Genomic DNA, 14,738 nt, shown 5'->3' with positions numbered 1-14,738 from the left:
AAGGCAATTAGGTGATGAACTGAATTGCTTAGTGAGGTAGTTTAGTCACCATCATTATTGATCTTTTCTTACTGTGAATTTGGAAATGTGAAGCACTGTGCAAGTTTAGAACAGGTTTCAGTGTGACATATTTATTGTTGAAACGAATCCTTCCTGTTAGTTCTGACTCTTTTTATTTTCCATGCCTTTTATGTTCCATTAACTGTAGTTAGAAAGATTATCTTTCTTTTCCATAGATTCTTGGAAACCCTGAGACGACATAATTATGTCACTCCTACTTCTTATCTTGAACTTATTGCTGCCTTCCAGCAACTTTTAACTCAAAAACGGGATACTGTGATGAAAGCCAAAAAGGGTTATACTAATGGACTAGATAAATTAGCTTTTGCTGAATCTCAGGTGAGTAGAAATCGCATGTTAGAACAAGCAGACATTAAACTCAGAAACACAAATAATTCTGTAGAGACAAGCCAAAAGCAAAACCTCAAATCAAAACCTTAACATTTCCAAGGTTGGGACTAGATTCCAATCCCTACAATTGATACGACCCTTATGGTCTTGGATTAAGAAGTGGTCTGTGTAGCTTGAATGCTTGTCCTCATTCACCAAACTGGCAAAATAATACTGTGAAATTATTCACCAAGATGGTCCCCCCAGAAGTGCTGCAAGTGTAAGCCTGTGAAAAGCCATTAAGAACTATATGGCTGTGCTATCCCTAAGATAAACTTTTTTTCCTGTATGACTGCATGTTACAGAGCATTTATACCTCAGCAGGGGCTTTGTACCTTTATGGACATGCAATTCCTATGTCTACCCCATGTAAACTGAGAATACTGACCAAACTTCTTTTTCTGTCTCTGTAAATTGTTGAATATTGCACAATTGAATATTTTTCATTATTTGAATATGCCACAGAGGGGGGATGGGAGGTGGGTAGAGGTTTCAACTGTGCCATGCTGTCGACCACTGTTTTGAACAGACAAACAGGCTTTTTTCTGGAGTGGGAGGTTTGCCAGGGAGGAGAAATGACTTATAAACTGTTGATGAGACAGAAGCTGGTTGCCTTGTTGGAGCAGGCACCATCTTGAAAATATGTATGATGGGGCCAAAAGGACAGAATGGGCGAAGGGAGGAGGAAAGTGGGGACTAGAGACTTGGAAGGGCTCCTACCACATCTGTCAAAAATGGCTGTGACCATGGGGCACCCAGAAAAGAGGCTGACACAATATAATAATAAATTGTAAAAATAGATATTTACATATCAAGGTTCCCTCCATAATATCTGCCTCTTCAGCCCCAAGCTAGGTTTCTGGCTGGGGTTCAGGCTCACTTCCTACATAGTAGCCCTCAGGGTCCTGAGTGGCTAACGCACTAATGATACTACAATTGGCTGCTGACAGGCCCTCCACATTAAGCTGAAGAATTTGAAGCGACAGTCCAATGGCTTGAAGGATGGCGATACATTGGGATTGTAGTCAGACAGCACATGACCAAGATTCATTGCTGAATTTGATCCACTGGATCATTAGCTTCCTCAGCCTGGGCTGGATACTGATGGGGAGCACAACATGAACACTGATCCATTGCCCCCAACATATTACAACCACTTGAAGACGAGAGCAGTCTAAGTCAGAACTCAGAACAACCTGCTCAGAAAATTGGCTGGTTCAACCTGGGGTGCAAGCATCTGGATGCTTAGAACATCAGTCCTTGCCTTCTACTATTCAACAGCAGAGAACTGTGCTTCTGTCTGGTGTCGCTTCTCATACGAGGCTGGTTGATGTAGAGCTTAACAAACTGATGCATATTGTTACCAGGACTTTACAGGCAACCCTGTTGCCATGGCTACTGATACTTAGCAACATAGCACTGCCTCACATTTGCCGTGTGAAAGCCTGTGTCACACTGTTGGCTAAGATCCATGAGAATAGCGATCTGCTGTTGTACGCAGACCTCTTCAACCATTCACCAGGTCACCTGTCTTCTAGATACCTATTGCGATCATTTAGGCCACCACAAGACATGACCGTGGAATCTGCTTGGCACAACGAGTAGTCAGTGATGACAGTCATTAATCATTCTCTTGTCACTGACCCAGCCATCTGTCCACCATTTTGACCGTTTTGATCTGCCAAGTCACTTGTGGTCATCTCTGAAGCGTTTTCAAACTGGACAGGGCAACTGTGCAGCCATTCTCTTTAAATGGGGTTTTTCTAATGACCTGTGATGCAGTTGTGGTCACCTCTAGACTATGTTCCATATTACTGTCGAGTGCCCATTGACTTATTTTGATGGCAGACTACCGGCTCTCCACCTGGCTGATGATGACGCCATTAAATGGCTGGGCACATTGTGCACACGTTGATATGGGTCCTGAGTCCTGAAGAGTTCCTGGCTTTCCAGGGACTGCCCTCATTGTGTTCCTCCTTTGATGACTCTTGCTGTCTTTCCCCAGGATGGGCAGCAGGGTCCACAACCTCTTGGGTTCAGTAGTGGTGTAATTGCTCAAAATCCTTTCCAGCTCCTCCAAAAATAGACAGGTAACATTTCCACAGCAAGACATTCCCTGGCATCTCTTACTTTAACATAAGCTCTTGTGAACTGTTTGTTCTTTATCCACCATTGGTTGGCATCCTGGTTGTGACCCCATCGAGATCTCCTCAATAAGGTCCACAAAAAGATCTTTATTCCAGTGGTTATCCACAAGAGTTTGCGACATCGACATTTCTCCCAAGATGGTGAGATCAAGGATCTCAACACACTCCAAGTGGCTACTTGAGGAATATTATAAGGCTTCTGGAGCAATATCCCAGTAGGAGTTGTGTGGCAAACAGCTTAATTAGTTTTCAGAGAGAGCTGGACAAATTAATGAGTGCAATTGTGTGCTGGGGTTGCTTGTGATGGTAAGGGGCAGGGCTCAACAGCACTGGGACTCATTTCTGGTGTATGCCTTATATTCCCAAAGCTCATGTGCCTGGGGTTTCAGCTGGACACTGGCAGTGGTCAGGAAGGGATTCCCTCCCACCCCTAATGTATTCTGAAAGGTTTATTTATCTCCTTCCTCTGAAGCATCAGGGAAGACCAAGGCTGGAGATTGGACATTGGATGGGAAGGGCCAGGGCTATGAGGTAGCACTGAGCATTCTCTCTCTCAAGTGGTTGGTTGGCTGGTTCTTGCTCACATGTTCAGGCTCTAACTGATCAACATATGTGGGATTGGGAATTTTCTCCCAGATCAGATCAGCAGTGATCTTAGGGTTTTTTCACCTTTCTCTGCAGTGTGGAGGTGTAGGTCACTTGCCAGGATTATCTGGCAATTAATCATTTATCAATTAATCATTTCCTTGCCATTTTCGGGCTCGAGCACTGGTGCACCTCAGTCCCTCCTGTTCTCTGCTTGTGGCACAATGCAGTATTTTGTGGGCTGTAATACCTTAGTCTAATTTCAGTTGTTGGATGTAGTATGTGAGTAGTGGTGGCCTGTGCTATACAAGAAATGAGACTAGATGATCTGGTGGTCCCTCTATGACTCTATATTGCAGAAATGCTGATATATTTGAATCCAGGAGCAAATGGGCAAATTCTAGCCCTTGTGTCAGTTTTTAGAAGGTGGGAAGGATACATCGGGTCAGCTTGACCCAGAGTAGTGAAGGGCACACAGATAAACAGACAGGTCAGTAACAGACACTCACAAACATCAGGGGATAGCAGTTGGAGACCTGCCAAAGTAGTGCACAGCAGCAGTCCATGCACATGAAGAATACACCGCATTAACTCAATTCTCATTGAACTTAATACCCTGTAAAAGAGGATTCTAGTGTTGATGATGAATTTGGAGTCAATGCGCTTTTGTGAGTTGTATCATGTGTACTCAGGCATTTTCGCACCAGATTAACTCAAATTAATGTAGATTAACACATAGAAATACATACAAACCATATAGACAAGCCCTCAGAGAATAATTTTTGACATAGTGGCATGAACCAATCCAAATGTGAACAATAACCCTGATTTTGCCTCAGACTCAAATCTCAAACTCTGTATTAAATCTGTTCTGGATCAGAACACTGTTTTCTCAGCTCATCGATTTATCTCTTACTTCCTCATTAAATTTCCAGTCAAAGACTACTATGTTTTAAAGTAGGCTGCAGTCTTAAAAATAGAACCATGATATTTTTCTTCATGTGTATGTAGAAAATATGTACATATGCATGAACCATACCTGAACAGCCTATTCTTTTGTCTTTTATACCTAGGAACTATGACCTACATCATTCCCTTCCTGAAAAGTGTATCTCACTGATCACTGCTTTTAGCACGGTCTTAAAAGATAAGACCAAGATACACTGACTTTTCCACTTTTCTGCAGATGTCTTTATTTATTTATTTATATTGTGCTAATACTTAAAAACAGCAGTTCCACTGTACTAGGCACTATACAAACATAACTAAGAGATGATCCCTCCTCCAGAGAGCTTACAATCTAAGTTATGTGCTTAAATGGATGTGACTCCTTGAAACCAAGAGGCTGCAGAATTGAGCATGTAATATTAATCTTTCTGCAGTATTTTCTTTGTTTTAATATAAAAGGCTTGCTTAAATTATTAAAATCAGTCTCACTGAATAAAATCCTGGCCCTGTTTAAAATCAGTGGCAGTTTTGCTATCGACTTAAATGGGACCAGGATTTCATCCACTATTCTTGTATTTATTTTGTTCTGGACTGTTTTCAGGGAATAAAATGGGTTTATATGAGGTTCTTTTAAATATGGGCAATGTATTTGATTTTAAATTGTATTTAAATGTTAAACTTGCCATTTATTGTTTGCTATATTTTTAGCATCCACATTTACTGCTACTATGATAATTTTATAAGGAAATGTCCATCTAGGTTGGTGAAATGAAGCAAGAACTAGTTGATCTGCAACCCAAACTGGAGGCGGCTAAAGTGGATAATGCAAATATGATGAAGGTAGGGTTAAGTAAAGTTATTTTTCAGGGTTGAAATACGTAATTTGGGTTATTTGTAATTACTAAATTATTATTTTAATTAGCAACTATCATGCTGATAAGGTGGGGTTTCCAGGAAATCAGGGAATGTAAGGCTTCCCATTAGAAGCTCCTTCTGGTAAAGCTCTGTGAAGGCCCAGCAGAATGTAAAGCTATCTCCTATAATGGTGCCCTAATGGGGAGAAAAGACAGAAACAACCTGCAAGAATGAATCCTCCTGGAAGCAAAATGGACTTAGATAATGCAATAGGATATACTTTATAACTTCTTGCACCAGGCTTTGTTGAGTTTGACTCGTGAATAGTCAGGTTCAGCCATTCCTATGTATGCTTTGAAGACTGAGTTATATGAATCCAAAATACTGAGTATATTAATGCACATTTTGTGCTGCCTTCTTAATATAAGTAATCACATGACAGTATATTGTGCAGCATTTGTGTGAATATTACAGATCCATAATGCCACTTGCAAAGCAACTAGCTTTTAATGAAGAGTGCTTACTGTACAATATATTTATCCAGACCTCAGAATCTCAGTTAGTCACAGAGGCGCTTCAAAGTGAGTTCCAGAAAGGGGTAATATAATTATACTGTTGTATGCTGTCTGTCTTACAGGGGAAATGTGTTCAAGATATGAGCTGTGGTGGTGGTCTTGAAATGACTGTTGTTACATACATTGATGCTATGTCTAAACTAAAAACATCTGCCAGTATAGCTATGTCAGTCAGAGGTGTGATCCCTGACTGATATAGCTGTGCTGGCAAAAATTCCTAGTGTAGATGCAGTTATACTAGCAAGCTGCACTTTTGCTAGTATAGTTTGTTAGGTTCAGTGGGGCTGGAATAAGCTGTACTGGCAGAAGCTCAGTTTTCCTGGTATAAACTGCATCCATACTAGGAGCGCTTTGCCAGTATAGTATACCATTGCAGTTGTGCCATTGAAGTCCTACTGGTGTAGACATGGCCAAAGGTTATAGGCTGGGGTTTCAAAGGAGCCTAAGGGAGGCTCATTGAAATTCAGTGGATTTTGGGAGCTGAACTCTTTTAATAGATATATATGGCTCTTACAATACTTAACTGTAATACCAAACAGAGGCAAGTCTCTATTGACATTTTTGTGAATTTGGCTGTTACTTAAAAATGGTTTTCTAAAAATACATTCCTGTACATTCTGCCTATTTCAACAGAGCTGCATTCCAGATCAGAGTCCCCAGCACCCTGTAGAGTAAGCTTTGAGGAAACTAGTCATCCGATTTATAGAATTGGGACGGAGTCATTGCACAGAATCAAGACATGGCCTCTTCATTCAAACACAATAGTTGTTGTCTATATTACAGACTAGGGGGCCTGTAAAAATTATTTTACATAACAAATCCATTTTTAAGCTGTAGCCTGATGTACAAAAAATCACCTGGTAAACTTGAGGCCTTTTTCATGGTAAAGATATTGTAAAATCAGCTATTTGTATTAACTGTAATGTATGCATGTAGTGATGAGTGCATGTAGTGCATGTAGTGATGAGTTTTTTGGTAGGAATTTCAAAATTTCAGGGATATAAAGTCCTTGTTAAGTACAAAGAACACCTTTTATATTTCTCTCAGTTCCAGATTCAATTTCAGTCTAAGGCTGTTTATGATTCTTTGATTCTGCTAGCTATATTTGGAAACTTATTGATCTGGGTCCACAGAGATGTTATGTTACTCTTCCAAAATTCCCATTACATATTGATCTTTTCTTTTCTGTTTATTTTGAGAAAATGTTTTATGCAGATCAGTTTCACATAAATTAGTAATGATTTAAATATTAACCTACTGAAAAAGAGAAAGAAGTACTCCACAATTATTGTATAGATGCTCTGCATCATAGCCCTAGACAGTTGATTGATTAAATATCATTCAGTTGCAAGAGTGGTGAATGCTGCTCATGAGTGTTTTCTTCAGATTATAGAAAAGGAGTCTGCAGAAGTGGAAGCAAAAAGTAGAACTGTGAAAATAGATGAAGAGATAGCTACAGAAAAAGCAGCAGAAGCCCAGGAACTGAAGAATGAGTGTGAGAGTGACCTGGCAGAGGCAATTCCAGCACTAGAGGCAGCACTTGCTGCACTTGACACCCTTAAGGCAAGCTAAATTTAAAAAAATAGAACTCTAAAGAATTATTTAATATTTCTGTGTAATTTGGGCTATTTACCAAAGAATACTTTAAAGAGAAAACAAGAAAAGATTTGAAAAAGGTTTAAGTTCTCTGTTTTTTGACATCTGGGCACAGACACAATGCAGTAGATATCCTTTCATTCTTCCTCAGAATTTAAAAAGACACTTGTTTGTGTTTTGTGACACAGACAGCACTGCTAAGAAAACAGTATGTATCTCTCCCTTCTTTCCCTGGCCCCCATCTCTCTCAGCTACTAGGTTCTGTTCTTTATTCTTTTTTCCGGTTAATTTCTGCTTTAGGTTTCCTCTATCTACTTAGTAACAAATCATCACAAACTTCTTTGAGCACCACTCTGTATATCTCTATTTTGTCACCTTTTTTGAATTAATGGGTCTGATCATGCAAGGAACTGTGTTCCTCCTGCAAGGTGTTGAGCACCCTCAATTCCTGTTGAAGTCAATAGGAGTTGAGGTCTCTCAGGACATGCTCAGCTTTAGGTCCTAAATTTGTTGCTTTAGGAGGCCCACCTGACCATTACTACACCAAAAAAACTCAGATGAGAAAAGGAATCCTGATAAAGACCCTACAAACATGTTTGTACATGCTTAACTTGCCTATGTAGTCCCATTCAGTTCTTTCATGGGACTAATCACATTCCTAAATCTAAGCACAAGCATATTGGCAGGAGTGGAGCTTTATTAGGCACTACATAAAAGCGACATGTTAACATTGATGTTTAATTTCTCCACCCAGCTAAGCTTAAGTGGTCCATTCAAGGAATAATTGATTACTTTTTTGCTTAGGTGGTCCATTCAAGGAATCATTGCTTACATGTAATCATTGCTTACATTTTTATTTTAAAATTATTATATAGCTAAGAATTTTCTGGATCTTCAATTCTCACCATCATGACTCAGTTACAGGACTTGAGTACATGATTGTAGAGAAAATGCCTGCATGAACTGTTCAGTTGGATTTAGCAAGCATATGAGTGGTCTTGTGTGCCACCTAGGGTTGAGTACCAAAGAAATCTTTTGACCTAATCTTGGATTTTTGCATAATTTGTTTACACTTATCAAACTTGTTCTAATTTTGATCTCCCACGTATAAGAAAAAATTGCTGGATGGTGGATTTTTCTTGTAATCAGGCAATATTAACTATATATTTTCAAGTAATCCCTTCTAGAAAACCCCTGTAATTATTGTTATATTTATTGTGTGTAGTGTTAGAATTTCTTTCATTTTTGTTTTTATTTACTACATGTATGCTATTTGATCATGAGAGATTGATAATCATTTTGTCTCTTTTGTTTTGAGTATTAAGCTTAATATATTTTTGTATGGTATACAAAACTGTAAATCAATACATTTTATTTTTAAAATGTCACTTTTGTTTTAGCCTGCTGACATAACAATTGTGAAATCAATGAAGAATCCTCCATCTGGTGTCAAACTAGTTATGGCTGCCATCTGTGTTATGAAAGATGTAAAACCTGAAAAAATTGCAGATCCTACAGGGACTGGAGGCAAGGTAAAATGGCAGAAAGCAAATTTCAAATAAGAATGTAATTTTTATAATATATTTGTTCATCAGTAGCAGTTCTTCTCAAATGAAAAATATAGGGCCCTATAAACTAGACATATATTTGCAGTCTTCAAGAAAACCATGGTTGCAGGTTACATCCACAAAGAGACAGCTTAAACTTCCAACCCGCCTGCTTTGGAACTGCAGAATAGCGTGTGGAGAGGAGAGCTCACTGTTTTCTGCTGTCTGTGACTCCTCATCCTGTATCTGTCCTCCCTGAGAGTTGCTATTGATTTTTAGAGAAAGGGCAGTTAAGTGGACTCTTGCATTAATCACTGCAGGTGGTAAAAAAAGGCTCCACTCCCTTGCTGTATAACGGGTACCCCCTTATCATCAGAGTAAAGGGTCTTTCTCTCCACAGTCACTATCTGGGTTTTAAGTGGGGCCTGGGGAAATATTTGGTCTGACAGACTACTCTTTCTGTGGCTGATTGCATCCTTAAGGAGATTTCATCTTCATAGCACAAAAGCTCATTAGATTTCTTTCCTTTCTGTCTTGGAAAAGAACCTCTCCCTGATGTTAGGATATTAGGGAAGATAGGGCCTTATATCAGTAACATACATGAGGGAACTAAGTGGCAAATACCTTGGAGTAGTAATATATTCAGTCTTAAAAATAAAACAGTCTGGGCTAAATCATGAAACATGCTGAGATCTGACTTTTACCGACCTTCTATAATAAGTATGCATGACTGTCTGTTAATTAAAGGATATTTATGAATTCATTTTGATTTAAACATTAAGTCCTTCCCTAATTTCCTTTGTAGGTCTTGGATTACTGGGGGCCTAGCAAGAAAATTCTGGGTGACATGAATTTCTTAAAGGATCTGAGAGAATATGACAAGGATAACATTCCAGTAAGTGTTTGATTAGCATCTTTTTAGAAATTAAATCTGCCTCCAAAACATATGTGGAAGATAAATTCACACAGGACTTTCATAGAAATAATCTACATAGGAAGAGGGAATTGTGTCTGGACAGAGCAGTTTGCAACCTCAGTTATTCTGGGGGCTTTTAGGAGCAAGAGTAGTCTGAGAAGTGAATGACACAGCCCAGGAAGGATACATGGCCAGGGCAGACTGGAAATGCAGTGATCTAACCCCTCCTCTCAGGGGCTCCTGCCAGTGGTGCCACCTATGGCATTCCAGCAGCATTTAGAGTTATCCCTCAGTAGAGTTCTTCTGTACATAGTTCTCCTGTACATAGATTTAGCCAGCTCAGAAATAAGTAAATAACATCTCTTTGTACCAGCTTTACTGAATCTGTCCCTGTATATTTACCAGATAAGTTATGACAAAATCAGATCTAGCATTATACATTTTATTTAGTTTTGAAAGGACTAAATATATCACTCTTTTTTTTTATTTCATGTAAAAAGATTGTTTATCTGAAAAATAGATTAAATCCGACAGTGTGGATAACACTGTATGATTATAATATATTATATGCCCAGAAATGTGCTAGAGTACAATATAAAGACATGATCTCTCCCTGCAGGGAACTTATTGTCTAAGAGCCTGATTCTTCAAGTTGCTGAGTGCTTAGTACCTCACAAGATTGGACCCAGAATTTAGGCACAGGCAGTGTAATTTATTCACACACTCTGCTTGAAGGTCCAGTCTTCATTCAGTAGAGAGAACTTTGGGGATCATCATTTAAAAGCTTTGCAGAAATAAGTATGTTCTAAGGAAGAATATAAAAGAAGAAAGGGAATGCATTTGTTTCACAAGGGGGGCAACTTAAAATAAGAGTTGAAGAAAGATACAAGTTAGAATCATAAAATCATAGAATATTAGAGTTGGAAGGGACTTCAGAGGTCATCTAGTCCAACTCCCTGCTCAAAGCAGGACTAACCTCAGCTATATCATCCCAGCCAGGGCTTGGTCAAGCCTCTGCTTAAAAACCTCTAAAGATGGAGATTCCACCACCTCCCTAGGTAACCCATTCCAGTGCTTCACCACCCTCCTAGTGAAAAGCTTTTTCCTAATGTCCAACCTAGACCTCCCCAACTGCAACTTGAAACCATTGCTATTTGTTCTGTCATCTGCCACCACCGAGAACAGCCTAGCACCATCCTCCCTGGAACCCCCTTTCAGGTAGTTAAAGGCCGCTATCAAATCCCCCTCATTCTTCTCTTTTGCAAACTAAACAAGCCCAGTTTCCTTCGCCTGTCCTCATAAGTCCTGTGCTCCAGCCCCCTAATCATTTTTGTTGCCCTCCGCTGGACTCTCTCCAACTTGTCTACATTCTTTTTGTGGTGGGGGGCCCAAAACTGGACACAATACTCTAAATGCGGCCTTACCAATGCTGAATAGAGGGATATAATCACTTCCCGCGACCTGCTGGCAATGCTCCTCCTAATGCAGTCCAATATGCTATTAGCCTTCTTGGCAACCGGGGCACACTGCTGACTCATATCCAGCTTCTTATCCACTGTTACCCCCAGGTCCTTTTCTGCAGAACCGCTGCCTAGCTCGTTGGTCCCCAGTCTATAGCTGTGCATGGGATTCTTCCTTCCTAAGTGGAGGACTCTGCACTTTTCTTTGTTGAACCTCATTAGATTTCTTTTGGCCCAATCTTCCAGTTTGTTTAGGTCCTTCTGTATCCTATCCCTATCTTCCAGGGTATCTACCACTCCACCCAGCTTAGTGTCATCCGCAAACTTGCTGAGGGTACAATCTACCCCATCTTCCAGATCATTAATGAAGATGTTGAACAAAACCGGCCCCAGGACTGACCCCTGGGGCACTCCACTTGTGACCGGCTGCCAGCTAGACATGGAGCCATTGATCACTACTCATTGAGCCCTATGCTCTAGCCAGTTCTCTAACCATTTTATAGTCCAACCCATACTTCTTTAACTTGCTGATAAGGATACTGTGAAAGACTATATCAAAAGCTTTGCTAAAGTCAAGGTATATCACATCTACCACCTTCCCTACATCCACAGAGCCAGTCACCTCATCATAGAAAGCAATCAGGTTGGTCAGGCATGACTTTCCCTTGCTGAATCCGTGTTGACTGTTCCTGATCACCTTCCTCTCTTCCAAGTGCCTTAAAATGGATTCCTTGTGGACCTGCTCCATGATTTTTCCAGGGATTGAAGTGAGGCTGACCAGTCTGTAGTTCCCTGGATCCTCTTTCCTCCCTTTCTTGAAGATGGACACTATATTTGCTTTTTTCCAGTCCTCAGGGACCTCCCCCAATTGCCACGAGCTTTCAAAGATAATAGCCAATGGCTCTGAAATCACCTCAGCCAACTCCCTCAGCACCTTCGGGTGCATTGCATCCGGCCCCATGGACTTGTGTATGTCCAATCTTTCTAAATAGTCTTGGACTTGTTCCTTCAGCACTGTGGGATGTTTGCCTCCTTCCCATTCTGTGCCACCCAGTGAAGCAGTGTGGGAGCTGATCTTGTCTGTGAAGACAGAGGCAAAAAAGGCATTGAGTACCTCATCTTTCTCCACATCCTCTGTCACTAGGTTGCCTCCCTCATTCTCTAAGGGGCCCACACTTTCCCTAATCTTCCTCTTTTTGGCAACATACCTGTAGAAACCCTTCTTGTTCCCCTTCACGTCCCTTGCTAGCTGCAACTCCAATTACGCTTTGGCCTTCCTGATTTCATTCCTGCACGTTCGAGCAGTATTTTTATAATCCTCCCTAGTCATCTGACCAAGCTTCCACTTCTTGTAAGCTTCTTTTTTGTGTTTAAGTTCGCCAAAGACTTCTTTGTTAAGCCAAGCTGGATACCTACCATATTTGCTATTCTTTCTGCACATCAGGATGGTTTGCTCCTGTGCCCTCAATAAGGTTTCTTTAAAATACAGCCAGCTCTCTTGGATTCCTTTCCCACTCATGTTAGCCGCCCAGGGAATCCTGCCCATCAGTTCCCTGAGGGAGTCAAAGTCCGCTTTTCTGAAGTCCATGGTCCATATCCTGCTGTTCTCCTTTCTTCCTTTTGTCAGGATCCTGAACTTGACCATCTAATGGTCGCTGCTGCCTAGATTGCCACCCACTTCTACTTCCCCTACCAAATCTTCCCTGTTTGTGAGCAGCAGGTCAAGAGAAGCATGGCCCTAATTGGTTGCTCCAGCACTTGCCCCAGGATTGCCCCTGGATTGTTTGTGCTCTGCTGTATTGCTCTTCCAGCAGATGTCAGGGTGATTGAAGTCCCCCATGAGAATCAGGTCCTGTGAACTGGAAACTTTCCCTAGTTGAGTAAAGAAGGCCTCATCTACCTCATCCTCGTAGTCTGTAACAGACACCCATCATGACATCACCCCTATTGTTCTTGCTTCTAAGCTTAACCCAGAGACACTCAACTGGCTTATCTCCAGTTTCATACTGGAGCTCAGAGCAATCATAGTGCTCTCTTACATACAGTGCAACTCCTCCACCCTTTCGCCCCTGCCTGTCCTTCCTGAACAATTTATACCCATCCATGACAGTGCTCCAGTCATGTGAGTAACTCCACCAAGTCTCAGTTATTCCAATCATGTCTTAGTTTCTTGACTGTGCCAGGACTTCCAGTTCCTCCTGCTTGTTTCCTAGGCTTCTTGCATTTGTGTACAGGCACTTGAGATAAGTAGCCGATTGGCCTACTTTCACAGTATGAATCAGAAGGCCTCCCCTGCTGCACCCTCCTCCTTCTGCTTCTTTGTGGTGTCCCTCTTCCCCACTTACCTTCGGGCTTAGGTCTCCATCCCCCATTGAACCTAGTTTAAAGTCCTCCTTACTAGGTTAGCCAGCCTGTCTGCAAAGATACTCTTCCCTCTCTTCGCTAGGTGAATCCCGTCTCTTCCTAGTAATCCTTCTTCCTGGAACAACATCCCACGATCGAAGAATCCAAAGCCCTCTCTTAGACACCACCTGCGTAACCACGCATTTACTTCTGCAATGCGACGGTCCCTACCTGGGCTTTTCCCTGAACAGGGAGGATGGATGAGAACACGACTTGCGCTTTAAACTCCTTTATCTCTTTTCCGAGAGACACATAGTCCGCAGTGATCCGTTCAAGATCATTCTTGGCAGTGTCGTTGGTGCCCACATGGAGAAGTAGGAAGGGGTAGCAGTCTGAGGACTTGATAAGATTTGGCAGTCTCTCAGTCACATCCCGAATCCTAGCTCCAGGCAAGCAACACACTTCTTTAGTTTCCCAGTCCGGACAGCAGATGGATGACTCTGTCCCCCTTAGGAGGGAGTCCCCGACATCACCCTTCTCTTCCTATTGGGAATGGCGGTCGTGGAACCCCCGTCCCTAGGACAATGCATCCCTTGCCTTCTGATCAAACGGGTCTCCTTCTGGTCCATTCCCTCCGATGGGTCCTCCAAATCGTTCTCCACCGTAGTACTTGTGCAGAGAGGATGAAAACGATTCCTTACTTCTATCTGCATGGTGGGCATATAGGTTCTCTTTCTTCGGGAGGTCACATGCTGCCAATTTTCTTTCCCGTTCTTCAGTTTCGCCTGCCCGGCCTTCTCTGAATCTTCCTTACACTGTGCCTGTGTCTGATCAAGAAAGACTTTGTTTTCTGTAATGCAACGCAGGGTTGATATTTGGTCCTCTAGTCCTTTAACCTTCCCTTCCAATAAGGAAACCAGCCTGCACTTGGTACAGATGAAGTCATCTCTATCCTGTGGGAGGAAGACAAACATAGCACATCCAGTGCAGGTGACAACAACAGATCACTCACTCTCCATATCTTTCCTCTGAGAGCCTCTTCAGCTGCTGTATTTCCTGCTCAGCAACGTCTGAGAGGCAAAACCCCGCTGTGGGCTCTCTTCTCAGGCAAACTCCCAGGCAAACTCCCTCCTTCTGTTAGCCTCCCATCTGTTCGCCGATTAGGAGGGAAGTTCGGTAAGAATGTAGATATTGAGAAAATCAGAGAAACAAACTGAGGGTGGACTCTGTCACAGTAACCCATATAGAGTAATTCCTTAGTGATTTCAGTTGGTCAACTTGTGGCATTATTTAGCATGAATAAGGATAGCAGAACT

General features: G+C 41.6%; 1 protein-coding gene across 1 annotated transcript in view; it reads left to right on the top strand.

Moving 5' to 3' along the window:
* Positions 1 to 14,738, top strand: part of DNAH12 (dynein axonemal heavy chain 12) — a 153,059-nt gene that overhangs the window by 93,783 nt on the left and 44,538 nt on the right. The window contains exons 47-51 of the mRNA XM_067544211.1: positions 237 to 399; positions 4,890 to 4,970; positions 6,947 to 7,123; positions 8,557 to 8,688; positions 9,509 to 9,598. Of these exons, the coding sequence (XP_067400312.1) occupies positions 237 to 399; positions 4,890 to 4,970; positions 6,947 to 7,123; positions 8,557 to 8,688; positions 9,509 to 9,598 (643 nt within the window). The remainder of the gene's footprint in view (positions 1 to 236; positions 400 to 4,889; positions 4,971 to 6,946; positions 7,124 to 8,556; positions 8,689 to 9,508; positions 9,599 to 14,738) is intronic.

Source organism: Emydura macquarii, unplaced genomic scaffold (genome assembly GCF_026122565.2).
Source record: "Emydura macquarii macquarii isolate MOO-44397 ecotype Brisbane River unplaced genomic scaffold, CSIRO-AGI_Emac_v2 contig_968, whole genome shotgun sequence".
Taxonomy (NCBI): domain Eukaryota; kingdom Metazoa; phylum Chordata; order Testudines; family Chelidae; genus Emydura; species Emydura macquarii.
This window is presented reverse-complemented; position numbering and strand designations above follow the sequence as displayed.